The sequence below is a fragment of the Rhodotorula toruloides genome (assembly GCF_000320785.1).
Source record: "Rhodotorula toruloides NP11 unplaced genomic scaffold Scaffold13, whole genome shotgun sequence".
Classification (NCBI taxonomy): Eukaryota; Fungi; Basidiomycota; class Microbotryomycetes; order Sporidiobolales; family Sporidiobolaceae; genus Rhodotorula; species Rhodotorula toruloides.
In genome coordinates this window covers 508,894-534,691 of record NW_015622973.1, presented here as the reverse complement: position 1 = coordinate 534,691, position 25,798 = coordinate 508,894, and the positions used below count along the sequence as shown (strand labels likewise).

General features: G+C 61.9%; 10 protein-coding genes and 1 pseudogene across 11 annotated transcripts; 7 read left to right on the top strand and 4 right to left on the bottom strand.

The window, feature by feature from the left end:
* On the top strand, positions 1-1,058 carry RHTO_01528 (hypothetical protein; annotated as a pseudogene; the record flags this gene model as incomplete). Its single annotated transcript has 2 exons — positions 1-317; positions 376-1,058.
* Positions 1,059-1,466: 408 nt separating this feature from the next.
* Positions 1,467-4,887, top strand: RHTO_01527 (26S proteasome regulatory subunit; the record flags this gene model as incomplete). The annotated part of the gene is made up of 11 exons (XM_016415209.1): positions 1,467-1,601; positions 1,673-1,729; positions 1,788-2,218; positions 2,279-2,994; positions 3,053-3,287; positions 3,345-3,595; positions 3,655-3,926; positions 3,985-4,248; positions 4,312-4,494; positions 4,551-4,761; positions 4,820-4,887. The coding sequence occupies 11 exons, from the start codon at positions 1,467-1,469 to the stop codon at positions 4,885-4,887; spliced, it is 2,823 nt and encodes a 940-aa protein (XP_016272999.1).
* Positions 4,888-5,334: 447 nt separating this feature from the next.
* Positions 5,335-7,958, top strand: RHTO_01526 (zinc finger, RING-type protein; the record flags this gene model as incomplete). The annotated part of the gene is made up of 7 exons (XM_016415208.1): positions 5,335-5,415; positions 5,483-5,855; positions 5,913-6,720; positions 6,798-7,260; positions 7,317-7,611; positions 7,670-7,753; positions 7,813-7,958. The coding sequence occupies 7 exons, from the start codon at positions 5,335-5,337 to the stop codon at positions 7,956-7,958; spliced, it is 2,250 nt and encodes a 749-aa protein (XP_016272998.1).
* A 27-nt stretch (positions 7,959-7,985) lies between these two features.
* Positions 7,986-10,309, bottom strand: RHTO_01525 (prokaryote ATPase domain containing protein; the record flags this gene model as incomplete). Its single annotated transcript, XM_016415207.1, has 8 exons — positions 7,986-8,692; positions 8,754-8,761; positions 8,817-8,862; positions 8,919-9,003; positions 9,065-9,391; positions 9,472-9,501; positions 9,558-9,949; positions 10,003-10,309. 8 exons carry the CDS (start codon positions 10,307-10,309, stop codon positions 7,986-7,988), a joined length of 1,902 nt encoding a protein of 633 aa, XP_016272997.1.
* Positions 10,310-10,553: 244 nt separating this feature from the next.
* On the bottom strand, positions 10,554-14,865 carry RHTO_01524 (zinc finger, RING-type protein; the record flags this gene model as incomplete). The annotated part of the gene is made up of 5 exons (XM_016415206.1): positions 10,554-10,599; positions 10,658-11,019; positions 11,074-11,757; positions 11,811-14,340; positions 14,411-14,865. 5 exons carry the CDS (start codon positions 14,863-14,865, stop codon positions 10,554-10,556), a joined length of 4,077 nt encoding a protein of 1,358 aa, XP_016272996.1.
* Positions 14,866-15,382: 517 nt separating this feature from the next.
* On the bottom strand, positions 15,383-17,013 carry RHTO_01523 (ribosome biogenesis protein Sqt1; the record flags this gene model as incomplete). Its single annotated transcript, XM_016415205.1, has 5 exons — positions 15,383-15,601; positions 15,711-16,105; positions 16,166-16,240; positions 16,299-16,371; positions 16,444-17,013. 5 exons carry the CDS (start codon positions 17,011-17,013, stop codon positions 15,383-15,385), a joined length of 1,332 nt encoding a protein of 443 aa, XP_016272995.1.
* Positions 17,014-17,653: 640 nt separating this feature from the next.
* On the top strand, positions 17,654-18,170 carry RHTO_01522 (uncharacterized protein; the record flags this gene model as incomplete). Its single annotated transcript, XM_016415204.1, has 2 exons — positions 17,654-17,974; positions 18,033-18,170. The coding sequence occupies 2 exons, from the start codon at positions 17,654-17,656 to the stop codon at positions 18,168-18,170; spliced, it is 459 nt and encodes a 152-aa protein (XP_016272994.1).
* A 1,170-nt stretch (positions 18,171-19,340) lies between these two features.
* RHTO_01521 (cystathionine beta-synthase (beta-thionase)) lies at positions 19,341-20,355 on the top strand (the record flags this gene model as incomplete). The annotated part of the gene is made up of 7 exons (XM_016415203.1): positions 19,341-19,379; positions 19,453-19,507; positions 19,569-19,590; positions 19,683-19,888; positions 19,954-20,055; positions 20,115-20,160; positions 20,238-20,355. 7 exons carry the CDS (start codon positions 19,341-19,343, stop codon positions 20,353-20,355), a joined length of 588 nt encoding a protein of 195 aa, XP_016272993.1.
* A 358-nt stretch (positions 20,356-20,713) lies between these two features.
* On the top strand, positions 20,714-21,968 carry RHTO_01520 (uncharacterized protein; the record flags this gene model as incomplete). Its single annotated transcript, XM_016415202.1, has 5 exons — positions 20,714-20,719; positions 20,781-21,062; positions 21,120-21,215; positions 21,288-21,755; positions 21,813-21,968. 5 exons carry the CDS (start codon positions 20,714-20,716, stop codon positions 21,966-21,968), a joined length of 1,008 nt encoding a protein of 335 aa, XP_016272992.1.
* A 706-nt stretch (positions 21,969-22,674) lies between these two features.
* RHTO_01519 (lysocardiolipin and lysophospholipid acyltransferase) lies at positions 22,675-24,245 on the top strand (the record flags this gene model as incomplete). The annotated part of the gene is made up of 4 exons (XM_016415201.1): positions 22,675-23,031; positions 23,094-23,424; positions 23,479-23,530; positions 23,588-24,245. 4 exons carry the CDS (start codon positions 22,675-22,677, stop codon positions 24,243-24,245), a joined length of 1,398 nt encoding a protein of 465 aa, XP_016272991.1.
* Positions 24,246-24,354: 109 nt separating this feature from the next.
* RHTO_01518 (D-isomer specific 2-hydroxyacid dehydrogenase) lies at positions 24,355-25,725 on the bottom strand (the record flags this gene model as incomplete). The annotated part of the gene is made up of 5 exons (XM_016415200.1): positions 24,355-24,550; positions 24,618-25,020; positions 25,077-25,221; positions 25,278-25,308; positions 25,376-25,725. 5 exons carry the CDS (start codon positions 25,723-25,725, stop codon positions 24,355-24,357), a joined length of 1,125 nt encoding a protein of 374 aa, XP_016272990.1.
* Between the last annotated feature and the right edge of the window lie 73 nt (positions 25,726-25,798).

The following is a 25,798-nucleotide window of genomic DNA, read 5'->3' as shown; positions in this document are numbered from 1 at the left end:
TTCGCCCGACGCCATCTCGCACCGCTACCGCCGCCTTCGCTCACTCGCCTTCATCTCGAGGACTGTCGCGCGTGCCGTGGGGCGAGTCCTGTATGAGACGGTCGACATCAACGACGAGATTTCAGCCGTGCACCTCTGCATTCAGGCGTCAAACAGCAAGGTCGCCCGCTTCCTCGCCTTCCACTCTACCACGACCTTGCGAGTCGACGAGATCAGAGGCGACTACGTCGAGCAATTGTTGAAGCGTCTGCCAGCTCTCACCGAGCTCGACATCAGATCGAGCTCGCTCAATGTTCTCACGCTATCCCTTACCGTCGGTGCGCTCCGCAAGTCTCGCTCCCACCTTGTTGTTCGCGCTGATCCTCGAATCTGCAGGCGTCCGCGCACTGTACCTCGAATCAGTGACGCTCAAGTTCCTTACCAAGTGCGGCGCGAGGACTTGTTGCCGGCTCGCCAGTCTCCCGCACCTGCCCCATCTCGCGAGACTCGTTTTGAATGATGTCGTGCTGTTTGATGACGAGCGCAAGCCTGTGCCGATGACCAAGTTGATCAACCCATCAAGTATGCCGCGATTGAGGACTCTTGCCGTCACCTGGGCGGAAGGCGACGCCGAGGTCAGCTTCGTCGCTCCGCAGCTGACGCACCTCTGGCTGAGCCGCTTCATCCTCTCCGACTCGCGCACATCCATTCACCCGTCTCTCCCTGCGGAATCTTTCGATAATCTTCCGAACCTCCAGCACTTCGCCGTCGACTTGCTGCTCCGCGACGACTTGGCCGACATTGCGCACCTTTCAGCGGCACTCAGGTCCGTGCGCCTTGACGGAAAGAACGTGGCAGAAGTAGAGCGCTTCCTACTCTCCGCCAACCCGCCCTGCATCCGCCAGCTTGCCCTCCTCGTCGTCGATAAGGTCAAGGAGCGCGACCAGCGTTGGAGGGAGCGGACCATCTCCGAGTGCCAGAACCGCGGCGTCGTGCTCGAGGAAGACGACTTCAAGGCGCATCCAGACCAGCATCATGCGGACGTTCGTTGGTGGGCTCAGTACACACAGGCGGCTTGACGATCGTCGTCTGCCTGTCGCGCTTCTTCCGCTTTTCTCGAAGGGCGAACGCTCGCCTTGGCGTCTACAGTACTTTTGACCTCACGACTCGCATCCTCACGCTTCGCAATGTACGCCCAGCAACTGTTCCTCAGCGGCGATAAGTTTCCGAGGACGAGTAAACGCGCGAGTACCGAGAGTGGCTGCTTCTGTTCGCACTATTCTCGATACGATGTAGTGAATGCTCTGCAAGCCTGGCGAGCCCTGCAGAGCTGTCCTTGCTGGTCGACCTCGAGGACTTGCGCGTTCGCTGACGACGGCGGGTTGGCTCACCACTCTCGCTCGCTCTCGGCGCCTGCTTGCTAGAACACGCTCGACTGCTACTCCTTGAGCTCTGCAACCCACGCCTAGCCCGCACGAACTACAGCGATGCCGATCGAGGAGAAGGAGCGACCGCAGGCGACGGTGTCGGTGCCGTCCAAGGACCCCGAGCCGCCCAAGAAGGACCGCGCGGCAGACAACCTGCTCAAGGCGAAGCAGGAGCTCAAGCAGGACACTGAACTCGTGCGTCGAGCCGCTTGACGAGGTGTCGAGGCGTGGCGATGATGCATGCTCACCCCGTCGCACTCACGCAGAACGAGGAGGACCAGGCGCTGAAGGGAGAGCTTGAGATGCTGGTGGAACGGCTGCGAGTGCGTCCAACTTGCCCGCAGAACCGTTGCGAGGGAGCTGACATCGCCTTCGCCTCAGGAATCCGACACTTCGCTGCACCGTCCCGCCCTCGAGTCTCTCCGAACTCTGATTCGCACGTCGACCTCTTCCATGACCTCTGTCCCGAAGCCCCTCAAGTTCCTCCGCCCTCATTACGCCGAACTCGCAAAGATTCAGGCGTCCTGGCCCGATCAGCCCGTCGCTTCGACTTCGCAGGCAATCGCACAAACGGCGTCTGCGGCGGTTGAGACGGTTGCGGCGGCAGTGGGACTCGGTGGGAAGGACGCGGCGGTGAACGGAGACAAGAAGGACGAGTCGCAAGTGCAGGTGACGGACAAGGGATTGTTTGCGGACATCCTCTCGGTGCTCGCCATGACCTACTCCGACACGGGAAAGCGCGAGACGCTGATGTACAGGCTGAAGGGCGGTAGCGACGAAGACCCGGGTGTTTGGGGGCACGAGTATGTGAGGTGAGTTGGCAGTCCGGTCCACCTGAACCGGTTCTCTCAAACTTACACGACTCTACGCAGGCACTTGGCGGCCGAGATTGGCGAGGAGTACGGTGCGCGGCAAGAAAAGGAGGAGCCGCCCGAAGACCTGCTCGCCCTCGGACTCCGCCTCGTTCCCTTCCTCCTCACCCACAACGCCGAATCCGATGCCGTCGACCTCCTCCTCGAGCTTGAAGCGATCGAGCGTATCGTCGACCATGTCGATAACAACACGTATCAGCGCGTGTGCCTGTACATGGTCTCGATGGTCTACTACCTCACCCCGCCTGACGACGTCGACTTCCTCAAGACCGCTCGCGCGATCTACAAGAAGCACAGCCGGTACACCGAGGCGCTCACTCTCGCCCTCCGCCTCCAGGACATGGACATGATCAAGGAGGACTTTGAGGCGCCGACCAACCCGCAGATGAAGCGCCAGCTCGCCTACATCCTCGCGCGGCAGCAGATCAACGTCGAGACGGACGACGAGACGCTCACCGAGATCCTCAACAACACGAAGCTGTCGGACAACTTCAAGCGCTTCGGTCAGGAGTTGTCGGTCACCGAGCCGAAGAGCCTCGAGGACATCTACAAGAGCCACCTCGAGAACTCGCGCAACCCGACGCAGGTCGACTCGGCGAAGCAGAACCTGGCGGGCACGTTCGTCAATGCGTTCGTCAATGCCGGCTTTGGGAACGACAAGCTCATGGTCGAGGCGGAGGAGGGACAGAGCTGGATCTACAAGAACAAGGACCACGGTGCGTCGGAGTCTCCCGCTGTTGTCGACTAGCTTACTAACGTTGCTCTCGTTCGCAGGCATGTTCAGCGCGGCAGCGTCGCTCGGCCTCAGTCTCTTGTGGGACACGGACGTCGGTCTCTCGCACATCGACAAGTACGCTTATGCCTCGGAGGACTATATCAAGGCTGGTGCCATGCTTGCGAACGGCTTGATTCACTCGGGCGTGCGGACGGAGATGGACGCTGCGTTGGCGTTGTTGTCGGAGCACGTCGAGGCGACGAGCGTTCCTTTGCGAGTGGCTTCGATCATCGGGTGCGTCTTACCAGCTTCCTTCTCGCTGCTCTTTGTCTGACCTCTGTGTGCTCGCAGCATCGGTATCGCCTACGCCGGCTCGAAGCGTGAAGACATCCGCGACATCCTCCTTCCCTCGCTGCAAGACTCATCCGTCTCCATCGAGATCGCCTCGATGGCCGCTCTCGCTCTCGGCTTCGTCTTCGTCGGCTCGTGCGACGAGGACGTGACGATGGGCGTCGTGTCGGCCATGATGGAGCGGGATGAGGCGCAGCTCAAGGAGAAGTGGGGCAGGTTCCTCGCGCTCGGCGTTGCGTTGCTGTACCTCGGTGCGTCCCTGCATCCTCTCAAGGCGTCGAGCCCTCACTGACGCCATTCGCGCTCACAGGCCGAACAGAGCAATCGGAGGCTACCATCGAGGTCCTCAAGACGATCGAGGCGCCGCTTGGCAAGGTCGCCATCACGCTCGTCCAGTCGGCTTCGTACGCTGCGACGGGCAACGTCGTCGAGATCCAGAAGCTGTTGAAGGAAGCGACGGACCACCTTGACCCGGAGAAGGAGTCCGACTTGCACCAGTCGATGGCGGTGATCGGTGTCGCGCTCATCGCGATGGGAGAGGATGTCGGCAGTCAGATGAGCATCCGGCACTTCAACCACCTCGTGCGTGGCGCCTGCGCCGTTTTCTCATGCGCCCTCGCTGACCTTGCCCGTCTCGCAGATGCACTACGGCGAGCCGGTCGTCCGACGAGCAGTCCCCCTCGCTCTCGGCCTTATCAGCGCGTCGAACCCCGCCATGCACATCCTCGAGACGCTCTCCCGATACTCGCACGACAACGACCTCGACGTCGCCCTGAACGCCATCTTCGCGATGGGTCTTGTCGGAGCCGGCACGAACAACGCCAAACTCGCTCAGATGCTGAGGCAGCTTGCGAGCTACTACTCGAAGGAGCCTGATTGCTTCTTCATGGTTCGCATCGCGCAGGTGCGTCACGGAGCCCGCCTCCATACCTTTTAGAGACCCGCTGACGACGACTGTCTCCCGCAGGGCCTCGTCCACATGGGCAAGGGCACGATCGGCATCAACCCCTTCCACACCGACCGCTCCCTCGTCTCACCCGTCGCCGTTTGTGGTCTGCTTGCCACCATGCTCGCGTTCACCGACACGCGCGGCTTCATCCTCGAAAAGTCGCACTGGATGCTCTACTTCCTCACCATGGCGATGTACCCTGTGCGTGCACTGGCTTCATGCTTTCCATCCGGCCACTGACCCTCGATTTGGCACAGCGCTTCCTCATCACCCTCTCGGACGAGACGAACGAGCTCTTGCCTACGAGCGTTCGTGTTGGACAGGCAGTCGACGTCGTCGGTCAGGCTGGCAAGCCTCGCACGATCTCGGGCTTCCAGACACACACGACGCCTGTGCGGTTGGGCCACACGGAGCGTGCCGAGATGGCGACGGAGGAGTACCTGCCGTACTCGCACGTCCTCGAGGGCTGTGAGTCGCTTCCGCTGCGTCTGTTTAGGACATTCACTGACACTCTTCTCTGCTGCAGACGTCCTGCTTGCCAAGAACAAGGGCTACGAGAAGGATGCGGACGAGATGGAGGTCGAGAAGAAGTAGACGTGCCACTCACTCCCCTCGCATTCACCCGCCCGCTGCAACGGCGGAAGCGCAATTGCTGTACCCTCGTCGTCCGTCTCCCGAGAGGCAAAGCGCGCCCGCTGCTGTTATTTGACTTTTGTCCTAATCGCGGAGGCCCCGCGAGCAAAGCGCACGTTCGTTCACCTCGCTCGCGACCCTCACTTTGCGCTGGGACGGCCTGCTAGAGCTTTGCTGAACTTCATTAGAGCTGCCTGTGCTCCTTGTACCTGCCCGCGTCGGCGTCGACAACCACCGCACCGCTTCGCCTCTTTCCTGCGGACACAACACGATAGCGACACTCGCGCGACCCGGGGCCAAGGCAGACTCGCTAGACTACGCCAGCAGTGACTCGTAACCTACTGCTTGCCCGACCTCACCCCCGGCACGACTTGGCCAGCCACTCTCGCACGCCGGCCGACTGTCGCGATGAAGTATGGCAAGCAGTACCTCGACACGCTGGAGCATGTCCCGGAGGAGTGGAGGCAGCAGGCTATCGAGTATCGCAAGGTGCGCTTCGCAAGATCTCGCCTTGTTGACGGCGGACTGGGCTGACCCACCTTTCGCTCGCTCGCAGCTGAAGAAGGTTATCAACCGCGTTGCGAACGAGTTAAAGGACTTGGGCTTGACGAGCGAGGTGCTCAAGGACTTGCTGAACCAGCAGTCGCCGCAGAAGAAGAAGGATGCGGAACCGGTTCACCAGAAGGCGACGGAGGGAAGGGGCAGCACGCTGAGATGGGCGGATGAGCCAGGGACGTCGGTGGCCCAAGATGAGGATGCGAAGGAAGAGGCGGACGCGAGCATACAGGAGGTGATTGACGAGGCGGAGGGAGTTGTTGAGACGGAGGAAGATCTGCCAGAGGCTGGGAGGGTGCCGCTCGACGCGAAGGGTAAGGGCAAGGCGAAAGCGACGCACAAGAGACGGGTGCGAGCAACCTACGAGCTTGGCGGTCAGTCCCGCACGGCTTCTAGACTAAGCAATGCGACTGACCCGACTTCACTTGCAGGAACGGCTGCCAACCCCGAACCTCGAATCCACCTCGTATTCTCCTCCTGCTCTTCGTCCTCCTACTCCGAGTCTGAGTCGTCCGATCCAGTCCGCAACGACTCGGGCGACGACGACGACAGCTCTCCCGCCAACTTTCTCTTCAAACGACACGCCCGCAAACGTTCTCGCAGTATGAACTCGAACAAAACGCCTAAAGCGCAGATCGTCGAGCTACCTTCGTCGGAAGGCGAAGGGCCCGAAACAGACCCCGACGGGACAGGCGATTTCCCCGAGGCTGCTCATTCCGAAGCGGCGCGGCTAGCGCAGGCGGATGCGGCGCAGACTACGCCCGAGGACAGCGAATCTGGCCGCGCCGAGGGCGACGAGACGCCCCAAACCGAGTCGACGGGTTCGGTGGCGGACGGCCTCAACACGGACGACGACGTCGAGTTCGAAGGAGCTGGGCCGCAGGCAAACGGCTTGCTGCGCCGGATGTACGGCTTCGGGAAGCGGTGGAGCGAGGATGAGGAGAGTCCGGCCATCTACGAACTCGACGAGAACGGCGAGCGGGTACCTGAGACGCCGCCGTCGGAAGAAGAGGAGGACGCAGCGCACGACTCTCGTCCGCTCAGGCGCCAGCTCAGCCAGGAGACGATCAAGAGCTCGTTGGCGGGCATGTCGTTGCGGGACGAGCCGCTCGGCAAGGTTGAGAAGGGCGAGCAGGACCGGAAGAAGGCGAATCGGGCGGAGAAGGTCAAGCGCAAGGTTGAGGAGGCGGATCAAGCGGACGACGAGGGCGACACGCAGCCCGCAAAGCCTGCGAATGGGTGCGCTGAGCTGGCTTGCCTCCTATTGTCCCCAACTGCTGACGCCGCTCGCCTCGCAGAACCACTCATCGCCGCAGACACCGACCACGCCAGCATCGTCGGGAAGTCTACATCCCGCTGAACTCGGACACCGAGTTCCTCACCCTCCTCGCGTCAGCGCTCAACTCGCTCGCGACGCTCCAGCTCGCCCAGAAGCGCCAGTTCACCGAAGCTGTCCAGATCCTCGCCCGCGAAGTCTCGTCAGTTTCTTCGCCCTCTCGACCCAAGACCGACCTCTACATCTGGCGCGAGATCTTCTCGCTCTGGGTCGAGGCGGCCATCTTCGAGTCTTCGCGTGAGCGGGACCGCGGCGAGCGCAGTATCGAGGAGGTAGAGAAGCGCCTCGAGTGGTTCGTCGATCAGGTCGCCAAGCGGAAACTCGCCAAGCGCATGCGGAACAAGGAGAGTCGAGTTGCGCTGGAAAAGTTCGTTGCGCTCAACGTCGAGCTTCTCGATCTCAAGAAGTTCCAGGTTGCGAACGAAGAGGCTGCTCGCAAGATTGTTCGTGTATTTCTCTCGCTTCTCCTCTGCTCAACTCACTCTCCTTGCTCTCGCAGCTCAAGAAGCACGACAAGCGGACAGCGCTCACCGCTTCTCTCGGCTTTCCCAAGTTTATCGCGGACGGCGACGCCTCAAAGCTGATCTCGACTGAGCTCATCCACTCTGGCGACGACGGCAAAGCTCGACCTGTCCTCACCTTGCCCGGCTTCCCATCTCTGCCGCATATTCTCCTCTCCACCTTCACCTCGACCCTCCTCCCGATCATCCCGCAACTCGAAGACTACGAATGCTCGATCTGCGGGGACGTCGCGTTCAAGCCTATCCGCCTCGCCTGTGGTCACAAATTCTGCGGTGCGTCTCGTCGTGCGTGAACGTCAGCTTGGTGTACTGACTCTCGCTCCTCGTTCAGTCCGCTGTCTCGTCAAGATGCAGAAGCGTGGCCAGGACAACTGTCCGCAGTGTCGCAAAGCCGTCGTCCTTCGCGCAAATGCCAGTGCGTCATTTCGCTACCTTTGCGCTCTCGCCTCGCCGTTGACCATTTCCTTGGCGCAGCCAATCTCGATCAGGAGCTTCAGCAGTTCCTCCTCCGCTGGTTCCCGCACGAAGTCAAGGAGAAGGAGCGCAACAACCACAAGGAGTCGGCGCGCGAGGAGCTCGAGGAGATGGGTCTCAAGGAGCACAAGTGCCGGATGATGTAGAGCGTTGCGGGTGCGATTACATACTATTCACACGCCTTCGGGAAGCTTGTATCCTTCCCGCTCGTACTCCTTCAATACCTCGCCAAACGCTCGTCGCACGACCGGTGTAGTCGGCACGACGAGCGGATACGACCCGCGCAGCTTCTCCCGCTCCTCCGCTGTCAGAGGATCGCCTTCTTCCGTGATCGTGGCGTTCCAGCGCAGCTCGAGGATCCGTCCGCGAACCATTCCGTCGACCGCCTTTGCACCGAGCCTCCGACAAAGCGGGAAGTAGGGGAGGGCGCGCTCTTGGCCGGGCTGCAGTCGCTGCATGACGCGCAATAGGTCCGATGAGCGAAAGTCGGAGCCGGAATCGGCGTCGCCGAAAGGAGATGGCGAAGCGTGAGGAGAGGCGCTTCGCAGGCTCGAGTAGATCTGGAACCCTTGCGAGGGGGAGTCTTCGTCGCCGGGAGAAGTGGGTGCGGAATGGATGAGGTGGAGGTTGAGGAGCGAGTGAGCCTGGAGGAAATGGCTGGAGTGGAGCGGAGTGACGACTCCGTCCGAGTTGACGAATTCGTTGACGTAGTCGGACAAGTGGGCGAGCTTGCCGCCAAAGACCGGGTAGACGGAGTCAAAGGAAATCTTGTTCTTCAGCTTGTCAGGGACATGCGGAAGGAGGACCTCGTCGAAGTAGCGTCTAGCCTCATCCTTTGCCGCATCGCCGACGCTGAGGATGCAGGCGTGCTGCATGACGTCTGTGCGAGGCGTCAGCGGTGAGGTCTTTGAAAGCTGGGGGAACGAGTTTGCGAGACGGACTTAGTTGTCTGCGAAGGCGAGTGTCAGCTTCGAGGCTTCGTTTAGAGCGAGAGGCAGGCGCACCTAAGCCAATGGAGGTAGAAGGAGTCGCTCGTCGCATGCAGGACATCTGCGAGAGGATGTGCATCAGCCAATCTCTCGAAAGTTAAATGCGAAGTTGCGCACGACATAGACGGTCTTGCTTCGTCAAGACCAAGACGGCGTCTAGGAAAGCCTTCATAGCATCCGTCGACGATATGAGTGCCGGCAGCTGCAGGAGGAGCGACGTCAGCCGACGTCTCGAAACGACTACAACGACAACCCCATCCCACCTTGTGGGCTTCGTCCAGGAAGAAGACCGGTATCCGCCGCGGAGGCGGCTGCTCCTCCACTTCCTTCTCATCCTCTGTTCCCTCCTTGGCAGCCTCAGCACGCTTCTGCTCCTCCTCTGGCACGCTCCGCGCAGCCATCAAGTCGTCGCCAGGCGACTTGCCCTTTGGTTCAGGTACGCCGCCTCGTCGAAATGCTTGAGCTGTCGTGTCAGGAGCGACTCGGATCCGGGTACCGGCTGCCCTGCGCTCCTTCGAGTCCTCGCGCTCCTTCTCCTTGTCCTCGCCCGGGAGTTCTGGCTTGAAATTCCAGTACGAGAGGAGGGCGCTCTGTCAGTGCGAACTGTCAGCGCAGGTCTGCGATATCATGCGAAAGGAGGATTCTGGGCCGGAAGCGAAGGGGAGCGCACCTGGAACAGCTCGAGCAAGTGGGCGATATCCTGTGCGGACGGTCGAGGTTAGTCCTGATTCAAGCCGGAGAGAACGGCCTACTCACGCTCGTCTTGACCTCTCCGCCGCTCTCCACCCGCTTGCGTACCTCCTGCGACTCGTACTTGAAGGCAAGCGCCTCTCTGGCAAAGTCGTCCCATCCCCACTTCTTCCCAGCCATCAGTTCCGGTATCGCCGCAAAGTACGACTCGAGTTGAGCCGATAGTGAAGAGTGGAGCGAGGCTAGGTCGGCGAAACCGGCGATGCGGAGGTCGAAGTGGAGGACGTGAAAGCGATCTGACGAGAGGACCTGGCGCAACAGCGCGGTCTTTCCAACTGAAGAGGCGCCGAAGAGGACGGTGAAGGCGGGTACGGAGCCGAGGGCCCGCTCCACGGCGCGGATCTCGTTTGGTCGCTCGAAGAACCCGGGCAAGGGGGAGAAGGTGTGCGAGGTCGGGACTGGAGGAGTGAGGTCAGGGACGATCTGAATACAAACAAGGATATATACGCACTCTGTGCCCTCTCTTGCGCCTCTCGCAGCTCCTGGCGAGCCTCCTCGAGCAACTTCTTCGACTCCGTCAACGAACGCAACACCTCCTGCGGATTCGTCAAGACGCCCAGGATCTCGCCCACTCCGAAGAAGCCCCGTCTCGCTCCTTCATGCCTGCGCAAACTGCCACCCGCGTGCTGCGCGCTGTACAGACTGCTCCCCACATGAGCGATCCGAGGACGAGGATAGGCGAGCAACGACAAAGCGCGGGGAGAGCAGACGGGTCGGACAGTGCTAGCAGACGACAGTGTTCTCCGCGCAGGGTGCATACGAGCCGTGCGATGCGAGCGATGGCAAGTGGCGGAGGATGACGAGGTTGAAGGAGGAGCTCGCCAAGCGGAAGTTCGCTCGGCGAACAATCAAGTCCTTAAAGGGTTACTTAGCCGTGTTCCATAGGTCAAGGACGAGCGATGCAAAGGCTACAAGCGGAAGAAGAAGCTGCGAAAGAGGAGGACAAAGGACAGGTGAGAGTACAGGAGGGGTCGTTGGGCGAGAACAGGCGAGAGTAGAGTGTTACATGGCTGCCGGGCGGTCGACAGTGTGGTCGTGACGGCAGACACTGCGACGACGAAACGTCACCTGACGAAGCAGGAGCGAGAGGAAGGAAAGGGACGCACGGGCAAGTTCCCTTCTCCTTCAAGGCAAGCGTGAGGCAGTCTTCGTGGAAGCCGTGGCCGCAACGACCGAGCATGCAGTCGTCGTCGTCCGCATAGTCGTCGAGGCAGATCGCGCAGCGCTCCTCCTTCTCGAGTCCGCGACGAGCGAAGGCTGGCACGTCTTCGTCCATCTTGGTCGCGCTCGTGCTGGCGACGGGAAGCGGCGTCGACGTTGAGGAGCGCTCAGGCATCGGCCACTCGGTGTACTTGAACCTGCGGAGCGCGGCGAGCTTCTCGGCGGACATCCCGCGCGGCTTGGCGTCTCCAAGTCGCTCAGACAGGCGGATCAGGGCTTCGTACGAGGTGTCGAACTCATCGTCGTCCTGCCAACAGAGACGTTAGACGACTTTGGCCACGCGGAACGAACGGTCACGCACGACGTAGTTCCTCGAGTCAAGTGCCGCCGAGTCGCGGCCCCAGAACGACGCGAAGTCGTCGTCAAAGATCGAGATGAATCCGCGTCCTCCGAGACCGCGCAAGAAGTTGGCCAAGCCGGCGCGCCTCCAGCCTGGCGAGCGAGGCAGACTAGCAGGCTCACTCGCAGCTTCGGACCACCCTGCTGGCGCCGAGTCGGGAGGCGAAGTACCGCTGAGCAGGGCGCGCATGGCGTTACGTTCGCGACGAAGAGCTTGGAGGCGCTCGAAGCGGCTTTGACGATGCTGGGCGAGGCGGTCTTCGACCGTCCCTGTCTCCGGCTGTCCCGTCGGAAAAGAGGTGTCGACGGCATTTGCCAGCGTGCCGGTGCCCGCATGTCGCCGACGCAGGACGGCGTCGCCGGACAAGGTGGAGCGAGAAGTGCCGTCGGAGCTGGCGCGAGTCCCAAAGTGAGCGAGGGCGTCGGCGAGGGAGGAACGTCGGGGCGGAATGCGGGAGTTCGGGTATCGCTCGTTGGCGGAAGGGGCTGGAGCTTGGGCGGAGTCGTCGGAGGCGGCAGGCGGAGCGAAGTCGCCGAACGGGTTGAAGCGAGAGCCGGGTGTGCGCCGCGGCACCGGTTCGTCCCAAGGCATGCGCGCGCGAGACCATGTCGAAAGGCGAGCAGGCTCGTCATCGCGAGGCGAACTCTGCAAGCGAGTTGTCAGTCGAGTGAGAGGGAGAGGACGCGGCTATGACGCACCAGCTCGAAGAGGTGATCCGGACCGAACCGAGTTAACGACGCTCCTGACCTTTGTCGGTCCATCGCCTCGCTCGCAAGCGGCTCATCGCGTGCGTACGACGTCTCCGTCCTGTCCGAAGCTCCGGCTGGGTTTGCCGGGTGCGGGAAGACGACTCGGCGGCCTTCGCTCCCGCTGGGCAGCATGAACGGGCCCATCGGTGCGGCGAGCCAGTCGGAGGGAGGCGCCTCGTCGGGCTCATCGAAGAGAACGCGCGGGCGAGACGACGAGCGAGAGGAGTTGGGCTGAGGGAGGCGGAACGCAGGTCGTCCGAGAGGGGGAGCAAAGCGTGCCGGAGTTGTCGACTCGCCCGCTGCACCTTCTTCGGCGGCGTTGAGCGCGCGAGTCGACATCATGCCGTCGATGTCGTTGCGCATCCTCCTGCTTCGCGGACTCGGACTCTCCTCTCGGCGCCGGAAGAAGGCGTCGGCTGTCCCGCGAGAGATGCCGTCGTCGAGAGCGGGAGGGCTCGGTCGCACAGTCGTGACAGCAGGTGTAGTCGGCGCAATGGTAGACTGGCGACGCCAGGGCGAGAGGAAGGGGCCTGTCGCTGAGGTCGTCGGGGTCGTAAGGCTCGCCGTTGAGAGAGGCTGTTCGCCGCGCCTCCACCGCTCGTTGGCGCGCTCAGTCGGTCCGCGGAGGCGGCGGAAGCCGCGGTGCGACGAGGCTTGCGGCGATCCGGGCTCTCCCCAGAGCGAAGACGAGGGCTGAGCTTGCGAAGTCGTTCCGTGAGGCGGCGAAGCGAGCGGAGCAGACGGGCGCAAGTCAAGATCCTGGACGACACGGCGACGTTCGAGAAGGTGACGGTTCAGTCGTGCTGCTTCGGCTGCCTCGAAGTCTTCGTCGAAGCTGGATCCGACCAAACCTGAGACGAGTGGTGGGGACGGAAGTGTCCAGCTGCGCAGGGTGGTAGTCGAAGAATCGGTCCTGGCGAGGCTGAGGCGAGATTCGCCTACTAGTCCATCTTCAGGCGGCGAGACGGCCGTCGAGTTGCGCGAGAGGCGAGGGCGGCGAGCGCGGAGCTGCGTGATAAACTGTCTCGCCCGATTCGAGGCCGACGAGGAGGAAGTCGAGGCGCCGTCCGGACTTTGCGGCTCCTGGATGGACGGGTTCGGCGAACTGAGCGGCGAGGAAAAGCTGAACCGGCGACGGCGAACGGGTGGAGGCTGCGACGATGGCGGCGACTGAGGCGCCTCGAAGGTCGATGCCGTCGCATGGGTCGGCCGAGGGAGCCAGCCTTCGCCCAGACGCACGCCGACAACTGGTCGTCCGCCCAGCGCTTCCTCCGGCATGGGTAACCCTCCAACACTCGGCAACCGTTCTGCGACGCGCCTCTCCCTGTCGCGCTCCCTCGACGCCTCGGTCCTTCGGATCTCCTGCGACGCCCGCCCGAACGTCTCGTCCGCCCGCCGCAAGACGCTCGCCGCTTCCCTCAGAAGTCCTTCGCCACGGGTCGAGAGGTCGCTCGATCGCCTTGCGTGCAGCGTCATTCGACTCGAATGCTCGAGGAGGTCGACTGAAGATGCGGAAGTCGAGTCGAGATGAGTCGACGGGCTGTCGACAGGGCGAGTAAAGATCGGGTTGCGGACGAGAGGGAAGACCTCGCGAGACGCGCTTGGCGGCGACATTGGCGCCGGGTCTTGCAGAGCCGCGAACGGAGGCTGCCGTTCCTCCCGTGAAGGCGAGTTGCCGAGCCAGTTCAAGCTGAGCCTTGCGCGGCGGCCGATCGTGCGGAAGTCGCTGTGGCCGGACGACTCGACGTTGGAACTGTTGGAACGTGAGAGGACGGGCTCAGCGGGTGCGCGGGAGCTCGAGTTGGCGGAGATGCTAAAGTTGCCGAGCCATGGGGCGATTCGGGTGCTGCGACGATTATCGGCAGAGTCCTCCGACAGGAGCGTGCTTGACCTGCGTCGCTTGCTGCCGCCTCGCTCACGATCGAGTTGGGCGGTCGGTGCTTGTGCGGGAGGTGCGGCAATCGGAGGCGCTTCGGTAGACGTTGGCGGTCTTGTGCGTCGCCGGAGGAGGCTCATCGAGGAGAACCGTCCACCGTGAGCGGACGTCGCCGGCGCAGTAGCCGATACCGCCGATGTGCTCGTCGTTGGTTGTGCACGGTCCTGGTCGTGCGAGAACGAGCTTCGCCAGCGCATCGCAAGTGACGGCCTGCGAGTCGGCTCGACTATGCCCTCTTCCGCCCGTCGCAGCCAGGCATCGCCATCGCGTGGCTCGTCTCGCGGAAGAGTCAGGTCAAGAGAGAGACTCGGTGGCGAGAACATGCCGACATCGGTGTCAAAGTCGTACGAAGCTGGCGGCGTCAGACCAGTCGAGGGCGAGACGTTGGAGTGCCTGCGCTTGTGTGCGACGTGTGAAGTTGGGTCGCTCTCGGCGAGAGGGATAGATCCAGTGGACGAGGACGCATAGCGAGCCCGAAATGAGCGGGTGATGGGGGCTGAGGTACTGAACGGGCCAGAAGGCGGAGTCGGAGGTTGAGCCAAACTGCAAGAGAAGGACCCGTTTGCATTAGCGTCTACTGTATCGCGACCTAACGTCAAATCTGGCGACGCACCTGGAAAGCGCAAGTGCCGTCGTTTCGTCGGACATGCCAACATCGCCTTCCTCTCCGCTCCGCCCGAGTCCAAGATCGCCTTCGTCTTGGACGCCGTCGAACGCAAACGGTGGCGTATTTCCCCTGCCTCCCTCGCCTCCGTCGCGATCAGCTGACTCGCTCTCCGCCGAAGACTCTGCCACGTCGCACTCGCGGGCGGCATCGTTGCTCTGCGGCGAGATGTGCATGTCAAGACGGCTTGTTGAAGTGGGTAGCGAGGCTGGCGGAGTTGGCAGCATTGCGCCGAGCGCAGTCATCTCGGTGTCGGGAGAAGCTAGTGGGGTAGGCCGTCTGTCGCAGGTCGCAGAGCGTCCGGCGGGTTCGGGGAGTGGCTTCTGCGGTGGATTAGGAATATCTGAAGGTGCAAGCGGGACGACGGAGGCGTTTGAGCCGAGTGAAGAGGCGTGCGAGGCCATCTTGTCTCCTCGGACTGATGAAGATGGGCGAGGTGAGGGCGTCCACACAGCGCTCGGCAGGGGTCGACGCTCAGCTGGTGACCCTCGATGAAGCCTCTGATTGGATGTTCCGCAAGCGCACGACGACTGGGTCTGGGGCAGGGCGAGAGTGAGGGGGTGTCGGGTCGTGCGGGAGGCGAAGGGCGTGAGTTGGGGCTCGCGCGCGTTTGGACGACTGGCGGACGGCCTGGCGAGCCTTGCTACGGCGGCTCAAGACCTGATTCGAAGCAATCGAGCAGAAAGAGTGAGGAAGCAAGTGGGGTGGCGAGCGATAGGAGCGAAGGAGGGAGAGGTCGTCGTTGGCATGCAAACGACCTCTGCCTGTTTGCGGTTTACTTGAGCCGTTGGAGCCTCTCGTGACAGTCTCGGACAATGTCCAGCCAGACGGAGCAAGAACGACGTTCTTCGCTCCTCGCCTCGAACGGTTAGGCAACAGCGCATGCCTTCCAATGCCCGTCTAAGCCGTCCTGCATCCCGCTCAATCCAGCCTGAACGTCCTAACGCTCCCGTCCTCGCTGCCACTAACCGCGACCCGGCCATCCCTGCTGACGCTGACGGCGTGGACGACATCCTTGTTGCCGAGGAGAGTGCGCAAGCACGAGCCGGTACGGTAGTCCCACAGCTTGAGCGTCTTGTCTGCCGAGCCGGTGAGGAAAGTCGGAGTATGAGGTGAGAAAGAGAGGGAGGTGACGGCGTCCTGCACGTCAGAACGGGTGAGCTACTTGTCCCACCGCCGCTGAGGACCGTCCCGCCGACGACCGCAACGAAAGCGGTACCGCGGGGGTAGAAGAGAGATTGAGACTCACCTCGTGCGTCCCCGTATTCCGCAGCCTGAACCCGCTCGCCTCCCAGGTACAGACCCTGCCGTCCGTCCCAACGCTGACAATGACAGTCACACTCGCGCCGCTCGCGCCCCCAATCGTCGGAATCTCGTTGAAAGCGACCATCTCGATACTCGCGCCCTCCTCGTGCCCCTCCATCTGCGCCAAGACGCTACCCTGCACCAGGTTGACCGCCCGCAATCCGCCTTCGGCGCCGCCGAGGACTGCGACGGTCGAGGCGGGGTTGATAGCGAGACAGTTGATGCCGCCTTCGAGGCGGAAGCGGGCGTCAGAGGGGGACAGCTTGTGGACGGGCTGGCCGGTTCGAGGATCCCACAGGATCAAAGTCGAGTCCTCCGATCCGGTCAAGATCTTCTTGCCTGCGGAACGAAGTAATGGTCAGTCCAGCAGTTGATCCGAACTGTGCGAGTGCAACACACCATCAGGCGTGAAACGGCCGCAAGTGACGGGAGTGGTGTGGCCCGAGAGGACGTGCATCGTCTCGCCTGATGGGACTGCTCAATCATGCACATTAGCAGGCGCTCCACGACCGAGCAAAGGAATCGCACATACGATTCCACAGCCAGACAGTGCCGTCCGCTCCTCCTGCGAGCAAGACGTTGCCCTTCGGGTGCCAGTCGAGCCACTGCAGGTGAGAACAAGCTTGTTAGAAGTTCGCTCACGCTCTGAACAATAAGCGCTGATCGAGGGAACGTACGTTGACCTCGTCCGGACCTTCCAAGCCGATGAGGAATTCCCAGCCCGCTTCCTCCCAAGGCATGTCGCTGCTGGGTCTCCGCACCTTCCACACGCGCACCTTGCCGTCCATTCCACCCGTCGCCACAAGGCCGCCGTCGTGGCTCCACCCGACGCTCGTGACGGAATCGGTATGGCCCGAGAGTTGCGCGACCTGCGCGCCCGTGTCGGTGCGGAAGACGTACGCCTGGTCGTCCTCTCCGCCCGAGACTGCGAGCGTCGCAGCGAAAGGGTGAATGGCGAGGCAGAAGACCGCGCCCTCCTCTGCGCGGTGAAGCTGGGCGACCGCGACCGAGTCGTCGAGGCCGTTGTCGAGCATGTCCATCGCATCGTCTCGCTCTCCGCTCGTGCCCTGCCCATCTGCGTCCTCGTCTCCCTGCATGTCGTCATCGTCGTCCGACTCGACCGCCATCTGGTCGTCGCCGCCGACCTCCTCGACCTCGAGCACATCGTCCTCCGTCAAGAACTCGGGTCCTTCCTCATCTTCGTGGCCAGGTGCGGGCGGCACAGGCTGGACAATCTCGTCGGACATGACGGCAAGTGGCTGGGGGGCTGGCGAGGGTTCCTCAGAGTCGATGCGCTGATGACAGAATCCGAGCTGGAAGAGGTGGAGCAAGCGTCGGCGTGATGGCTGAGCGGGTCTGGCGGGTTTGCGTGGTTTTGTAGCGCTGTCCTGAGAAGCCTAGCCGGTCACAAGCAAGTTGGAAGCGACAGCCAGGTGGTGGTGTCCTCCAGAGAGCGAGGTTGCCCTCGTCCTCATCAGCTCGAACGCGACGACACCGCTTGGAGGGCTGCTTGCTGGTCGAGTATGGTCATACTAAGGCGTAGATCCTGCTCCAGCACCGGCGCATCTTGCCTGAGCCGTGTTGCGCAGCTTGCTCCCGCTGCTCTCTCCCGGACTTGAGACTCCGCTTTCTCGTGCACACAGCCGACTAAGCCAGCGAGCAGTTCCTGGGTCGCCTTCCGTCCGCGACCGCCCAAGCGCATCCACAAGTCACAGCGTCTCTCGCACTGTTGACGGATCTCGCCTTCGCCTTGTCGCGGTTGCTCCACGGAGCACGGGTCCGCCGGAGCTCTGCTCGGGACTTTGACAAGCTCGATGTGCCCTCGTTCTCGCCTCTCTCCCTCGTGAACCTGTCCCTAGCCCAGCCCATCATTGCCTGTGGTCTGGCATGAGCGCCGTCACGCAGACTAAAGCCCTGCTACCGACATGGCTGCGCTGCTTGCTTCCAGCGGAATCGACAGGCGAGCTCTCCGGCAAGACCGTCGGGCTCTTCCAGCACTACAAGCGGTGGAAGGCCGCTGTCTTTGCGGTGTTCGATGACGACGAGTACTGGTGTTCGCTCAGCGACACTTCATCCAGCGTCGTCCAGGCCGAGCTCCGTGCGATCCGCTCGCACATAGAGGAGGACGGAAAGCGCGTCTACGCGGCGGTGATCCGATCTAAAACGCGCAGCGTATCTGAGTACTACACCCTTCTTACGCGCGTGGTGGTGAGTGCTTGCGGCTCAGCGCTTCAGCCCAAACATACTGAACGATATAGCCCTGCAGCTTGGGGACGACGAATTCGATCGGGTTATGGCCGGCACTGTGGACGTCGGCAACCGCACCCCGGCTCTCGGTGAAGCGTACGGCCAGATTCTGCTCGCGCAGGCCTCGGAGGCAAGCTTGTCCTGCTCACTCTTGTAGCAATCATGCTAATCAACGCGCACTTTAGGACGGCCTCCTTGTCAGGCTTACCATGATGATGAAGCTCTTTTGGGACGCGGACGCGAACGTGCAAAAGCTGGTCGAGCGCTGGCACGAGGATACAGCAGCCGCTGTGCGGCCGCACCTTGCGGATCCGCACGACCGGGCACGCGTGTTCACACGGTGGGAGCATGCGTACGCGCACCTCATGAGGTACAAGTCAAGCCCTTACAACATGGGTCCCGCTGAGCTTTACAGACACCTGGTATGCTTCTCCCTCCGTGCAGCCTGGATGTCTGACTCACAACCGTCTTCTTCGCTTGGCAGCCCACTGCGGACACTCTTCTTCAACACCTTGTGCGGTCCAGTCTCCTCCGTCTCTTGCTGACTCGCTGACCCTGCTCGCACGTCCAACTAAAGCCTCTCATTGAGAACGGCAGAGGACACGGCTGCCATATCTGTGATGCCGAGCATGCTCAACACAGGCAATACAGAGGTCAGCAGGTGTGTCGAAGACCTTCGCAGCTTCCTGTCAGACCGTCGCTGACTTTCTCTTCCCAGTACTCGCTCGCTCGTCGCTACCCTCGCTCATGCTTCTTCCCGGAGGCGCGCTCGCTTGCGCTCGGAAGGTCGTCGCGGTTCTGAGCGGAGGCATGTCGGATTGACTGTCGTACCTTTCCTCCGCGATGCCTCGAATGGCGACTGCTCCTCTCCTCCCACTTTCCTCGACTCTGTTCTCCCTCCCTCCCACTTCCGCTTCCACTCTTGCTGTCATCCGTCTACTGTCCTCCGAGCCTTGCAACGTGCTGGTACTGTAGTCGCGGTCAAGTTGCGTCGTCCTCCGTTCGCTCCGCTTCAATCGTGCCTTGCTCCTCCCTCGCTTCCACTGGCCACACTGCGTCGCAGACAGTGCCCACAACTTGCTCTCGCGCTCGCTTTGCGCAAGATTACGGACGAGTCTGGCTGCGGGACACCGTCGATCCCTCTCCTCGTCAACTTCGCTTCCTCACACCGCTGAAGCAGTCGCGCCGCCTCATACGCTGCTAGAACGAGCTCTGTTTGACCGATACACGCAGCCAGCGCAAGTCTCGAGCCGCCTGTTCCCCCCCTTCCCCACCTTCACCTCCTCATCGCACGCAACTCTTTCTCCCGCGCAACACCCTCGCAGCGATGGTCGACTACCGTGGCGCGACCGTCGAGGATCTCCAGGTGCGCAACAGCTTCATACAGACCTCACCGTGTTGTGCGAGGTTGACACGGACCTCTCTTCGCCTCGACCCAGCTCTCGCCCGCCCTCGTCTTGCCCGTCTCCACCTCGATTGGAACCGCCCTGCAGCGTGAGTTCCATCGAGCGTGTTTCGCAGGCTCACGGCGAGCTGACCCATGTGCTCCGTGCAGTCGCTTTCGAGCGGGACTTTAGGTGAGTCCTCCCTCTCCCGGTCGAGGAGAAAGCTCGCAGAGACAGAACCCCGCGAGTGCTCCCAAACTGACCACTCTCGGACGACCGCGCAGCATCCTCCCCCTCCACTCCCCCTCTTCCCGCGCCAACCTCCTCGGCTGGCTCTCCATCGACGAGCTGAAGCCGCTCGCAGAGCAAGGCAAGATCGACCTTGACGCGCCCTTGAGTGTCTTGATGGAGGGCGGTGCCGACAATGAGGCGGTGAACGGGACGGGAAAGAAGCCGGTCAAGGAGTTCAAGAAGGGGAGGAAGTATGAAGGTGTCTCGGCCGCTCTCCGCTCGCCCAGCCGTACACTGACACGACTCTCACGCAATTGCGCGCAGTCATTACCCCGTCGACACCACTCGAAGAGCTCGAGACGTTCTTTGCGCGGCAGAAAGGTCCGGGAGGAAGCGGCGCTTTCTTTGCGCTTGTGACGGATGCTGGTGCGTGCCGCTCTCGCTCATTCGTCCGGAACCGCTATCTGACCTTCTATCGAGCGCAGGACGGAAGTTCGTGCTCGGCGTCGTGACGAGCGAGGACCTCCAGAAGTTCGTTCCTCTCGCTAATCCGCTTCCTCGACCTCTGGTGCCGCCGAACAAGCCTGCTGACGCTGCTACGCTCGCAGGTTCACCCACCGACGCTTCCCCTCCAACCCAGCACCCGCGCAATCGAACCCGACCGTCGCCCTCCCCCCTTCTCTCGCAGGATCCGCCGCAGCAACGGCACAGCCTCTAGCCGTCTAGTCACAGCATGTACACATCCCGCAATGCCGTCTCGTTTTGCTCAACTCGTTCGGGCCCCGCCGCGCCTGCTTCGTCCCCTCTACGCCTCTGGCATCTTCCTTGCGCGCGGCTATATATTGACGGCTCGCTGATGAAGCGTGATCTCTCCCTTCCGAACACTCGCTCATCACCACATTCGCGCGGCCTGTCGAATCGGTTCTGCGGTAGGTGGTCAAGGCTCGACGGTCCGCGGACATCCCGCTTCTACCGCCAGCTTCGCGCCGGCTCGGTTGCTCTTTCTGCCTCTTCTTCTCGCCTTCCTTTCCGTCTCACTCGATCACCGGACGAAGCGCCTCCACAGCTCCTACGGCCACTCGTCATGCCCGTGCGTCGCATTTCCTTCCTCCCTTCGCCTACCTCGCTGAATTCCCCTCTCACCTCTACAGCGCCGTGCACCCAATTGGACCGGCTTTCAACAGACTGTCGGCGACGTCCTCGCGGCCTACGGCGCCCACGGCCAAGGTCTCTCGCAATTCGCGCCCGGCCGACAATTCAAAGTCGGCGTCCTTGAGGCTACTAAGGACGGATGGGCCAGTCTTGACCGAGCTCATCGTGAACGTGTGATCGAGCGTATGGAGAAGGACGCAACAAGGGTGCAGGCCCTCTTCAAACGCTTGAGCAGGGAGAGTTCGGAGTATCCTCGGCCCGCAGCGTGCTTCAGGTCACTGGTCCGCCTGCCTTTCGCATCTTCCACATCGCCTACACTGATGCCTTGAAATCTACAGCTTGGCGATGCGGAATATAACCGGCATGGCAGCTCGAGGTCCTATAAAGACCTCGGTGAGGCTTACGGTCTCATGCTCCTTCGCGGCGAGGGTCCCGTATGTTTTGAGCTTCATCGGAGAGTCTCGAGTTTGTATTCCTGACGCGGGCTGACCATCGGTCCTCGGCAGGCGACCAACGACGAGGCAACGGTTGTCGCTCCTCCCCAAGTCGCGATGTCTTCCTCTGCTTCCGCTTCTTCACCTCGGAGACCTTCCGCCTCGAGTTCCCGACCTCCGTCCCACGCTCAGCCTCCCGAGTACCTCCCGCCCACCCATCCGCTGCCTCTCACAGCCCCCGAAGCTCTCGAAGAGGCCCACATACCGACACTCGACCTCAAAACGACCCCGTCTGACCTGCTGTACACCTTTGGCGCCAACCGTTTCCTGCAGACGGTCTACGCCTACAACTTCCTCGAGGGTCTGAAGACCGTCCTTCCCGGCGACAAGTGGGCGCAGCTGATGGAGGCTCCCGGCTGCGGAGACTGTCAAGCTCCGTTTGAGCGCGTACAGCAGGACTCGGAGAAGCTGGAGCAGGCGTGGGAGACGACCCCGCACATCAAGGGAAGACCGGCTTTCAAGGCTATGAGTGAAGTGCTGGTACGTCTCGCCCATCGCAAGGCTTGCACTTGATGATAGCTGATTGCCCGTTCTCAGCTCGGTCAACTTGTCACTGTCGGCGTCTTCAAAGAAGCTGTGGAGCAGAACAACGCCGAGATTATTGGCGAAGCCTATGCCGTCATGCTTGCAAGCCTCGCCGTGGACAAGGTGATTGTCAGTCTTCCGCCGCTCCCGGTCGTGGTCGTTGCCTGAACTGAGCGGTCGTCGTCAACAGCGTCTGCCGTCCCTCCGCGACCTCGCTTTCCGTCGCGTACGCTAGACATCTCGCCGTATTAAGCCTATCATCACTTCCGCTGACATTCAGTTGTCCTCCAGGGCCAGATTTTGTCCTTTGCGTTCGAGTCCCTCGGCGCTGTTCATCCGCATCGCTCGTCGCCGTTCCTTCCGGTACCTCGCGCTGCCAGGTGGTGACGTCCCTCGTAGACTCGTCCCTCGTAGACCCCGCCTCCGCGCTCTGTATCACTCTTCACGTCCGTTTCGCGAAAGCTCGGCATTCTCGGGAGCACTTTTCGCGGAAGAAGCGAAGGCGAAGCATGGCTTGGACGCAAATGATGCCCTGCCGGAACAGCGAGAGCGCCAGATCGTCCTGCCTATGCCTGCAACTCTCCACTGGAACAGCGACAAGGCTGCGCAAGCTGAAAGAGTGGCGAAGCGGATCGACTGATGAGGTTGGCGAGGGTGCGAAGAGAGACGAGGACGGCGCTCGGAAGCTGGGCACAGGCGCACGCAAGATCCGTGAGCTCTTGAAGACAGCTTGCGAGGCACCACCGCGCTCACGATGCGTCGAGGGTGTATGGACGACCCGCAAGAGGCCAACGTCTCTTCCTCGAGGACCACTCGTTGCAAGCGCACTCGACTCATGCTGAAGACGCTGTGACGTGCCAGACCTCTCTCAAGAATGCTATACCCCCCGCGACTCCCCCTCTGGGCCGTCCCAGCGTCCTCCCGGCCCTCCCGCCTACTCCCCACGCTGCACCTCACCGTACCCTTCGTCCTTCTTTTTGACCTCGGGATCCTGACGACGTTTACGCTCATACTACTCACACTGCCCTTCGCCTACCTCCCACCAACGCGATTGGCGTACCTTGCGGCGGGAAAGGCGACATTCGGGCGGGTTCTGACCCTGATGGTCCAGTGGTTCTCGCCCACGGAGCTGGTGATTAGTGCAGGAGAGGGGATCGATGCGGCGAAACTGGTGGAGCGGGACCAAGACGGCCGGGTACGGAAGGTGAACTTGCCGACGAAAGGCGTCTGGGTGCGCATTGATCCTGTTTCATTCTACTCTCTTTCGACACTGACTGGTCCAGCGCTGTGCAGATCTCCAATCACACAACGCTCGCCGACTGGCTGTACCTCTGGGACTTTGCCTACCTCGCAGATCACTCCTCGAGCATCTACATCGCCCTGAAGTCCTCGTTGCGCCAGATTCCGATCATCGGCTGGGCAGCCAGCTGGTTCGGCTTCATCTTCCTCGAACGACGCTGGGCGTTGGATAGGGCGCCTTTCCGCCGCCAGCTCAAGCGGATCGCGCAGGAAACGAACCGCGGCGGCAAAGACCAGAAGCTTGCGCTCCTTATCTTTCCGGAGGGTACAATCGTGACGGCGAACACTCGAGGCATCTCCTCGAAGTTTGCCGAGAAGACTGCTGGTGCGCGCTTCTCAGCCTGTCCCCTGCTGCGCAGGCTTAATTCTCTCTGCGCAGTTTCCGACTACGAACACGTGCTCCTGCCCCGCTCGACTGGCCTGTTCTTTGCGTGAGCTCGCACTTCGCTCCATCGGACAGCTCCGACTCTGACGACCGGTCATCGCAGACTTCGGCAACTCGCCCCTTCCATCCCGAACCTCTCGCTCGTCGACCTCACGGTCGGCTACCCTCTTCCCCGCCGATCACCTCCCGCAGACGGGAAGCCCGCCTCGCCTCTCTACGCATCCGACTACTACACCCTCCCCTCGATCCTCCTCTCGCACGTCCCCCCGCCCGAACTGCACGTCCACATCCGCGCCTTCCCGGTGTCGTCCATCCCGCTCGGCGACTTGAGCACGATGGAGCACAACCCGGACGACGAGGGTTCGGAGGAGGAGAAGCGGGCATTTGAGGAGTGGCTGCGGAAACGGTGGGAGGAGAAGGACCAGCTGATGGAGAGGTTCCGAACCAAGGGCAGCTTCCTCGAGGAGCCTCGGTCGCACGGGTCGAGGGGAGCGGCTGAACAGGACGAGGACGAGGACGACGAGGATGAGCGGAGACCGGGGGAGCATGTCTGGCCCATCCGCCTCCGACACCCGCTCGAACCGCTCCTCGCCTTTTCCCTCTTCCTCCCCTTCCTCGCCCTCTACGGCATTTGGCGAGGTCGCTGGGTCGCAGCGGGTTTGCTTGTAAGCGGTTTGAGGTACGCCGTCGGGCGAGGCGGCGAGGCGGCGGCAACCAAGTCGTGCGGGTGCGGTAAGATGGTGGTCAAGACCGACTTGTAGACCTCTACATATCGTATCTATCTCGTTTGCCGGACCGCTCATTCTGCGGATGGATGCTGCCAATACTGCTTGTCTTCCAATGGCTCAAGTCTACACCTCGCCCAGCCGTCTAATCATCCTCTCCCCTGCCCCTGAAAGCGTTCAACGCTCCCTGACCTTTCCGTAGTCGCTCAGTGTTGACCTTGAGGACGTCGACGCAACGGTTCATGTACAGCCGCGAGAGGCCGGACATGTGCGGGGTGAGAACAACGTTTGGGAGGGTGTAGAGAGGGTGAGGGGAAGGGAGGGGTTCGGGAGTCGTGACGCTGCGCGAGGGGGGTGGGGGAGATGAGCCATCGAAAGCAGGGGAAGCGAGGTCCAGCAAGGACGTACTCGAGGCTTGCGCCACCGATTCGCAGAGTGCCCGTCGCACTCTCATCCTCGTCTTCGCCCTTCTTTGCCTGCAACGCTTCAACCAACGCATCCTGATCCGTCGTCGTTCCCCTCCCAATGTTAACGTAGATCGCATCGCCCTTCATCGCCTTCAACTCCTCCTTGCCGACGAATCCTCGAGTTGCCGGACTGTCGGGAAGGGTGTTGACGACGACGTCGCAAGTCGAGAAGAACGAAAGTGTGGAAGAGCGAGAAGAAGTGGAGAAGTATTGCTCGGGGAGTGAGCCGGTCGGGTCGCCCGTTCCCTTGATGATGTAGCCAGACTCGGGCGTGGGCGTGCCGCCGCGTGTGAGGGCGTAGATGGTTGAGCCGCACGAGTGGAAAAGACGAGCCGTCTCGCGGCCTGCAGGAGTGTACGGTGAGCGAGCCTGTCAGGCAGAAGCGAGAGTAGAGGCGTACCGATGTGCCCATAGCCCATGATGCCGACCTTCAACGTGTTCAAATCGCGAATGAACTGCCCTCCAAGCTCCTTGTGCGGCACCCAGCGCTGCTCGTTGTGCAGGGCGACATTGAGGTAGGCGAGCTTGTGCGTAAGCATGAGAACCTTTTGAGGCGGTGCATGTCAGCTAGCGTCCGGGAGATGCTGCTGGACATGCTCACGGTTCCAAGAACGTGTTCGCCGATGGTAGAGCTGCGCGAGAGGTGAAGCGGGTCAGGGCTGTCCGTCGACATGAAGCGAGAGTGAGGTCGCAACGCACACGTGGATCCCGCTCGCGCTCGCAAAGATGACGTCGGCGTCCTCAGGAATACTCTTGAAGTACTCGGTATCCGTCACATGGCCGTATCCCGCCGAGCAGCCCTGGAACAGCTTCAACCGCGGCGTCTGCTTCCAGTCCTTGAGGTTGAACGGGATCTGGAAGCCGAAGAGGACGTCGGCCCGCTTGTAGTCGTCGTCCGTAGGGAGCGGATCGGAATCGTCGCGAGGAGCAAAGGGCGTGATGGGGTAGTACAGGACGTCGTCAAAGGTGGATCGGAGGTCGTCAAGGAGAGGCGCGGCGAGAGGACCGTAGACGAGGACCGTCTTGAGCTCGACCTTGTGTGCAGTCATCGTGTGGGTCCACCACAGCGTCGGCGAGGTTACTGGAGGCCGGGAACCGTGCGAGCCGTCGCTGACTGATGAG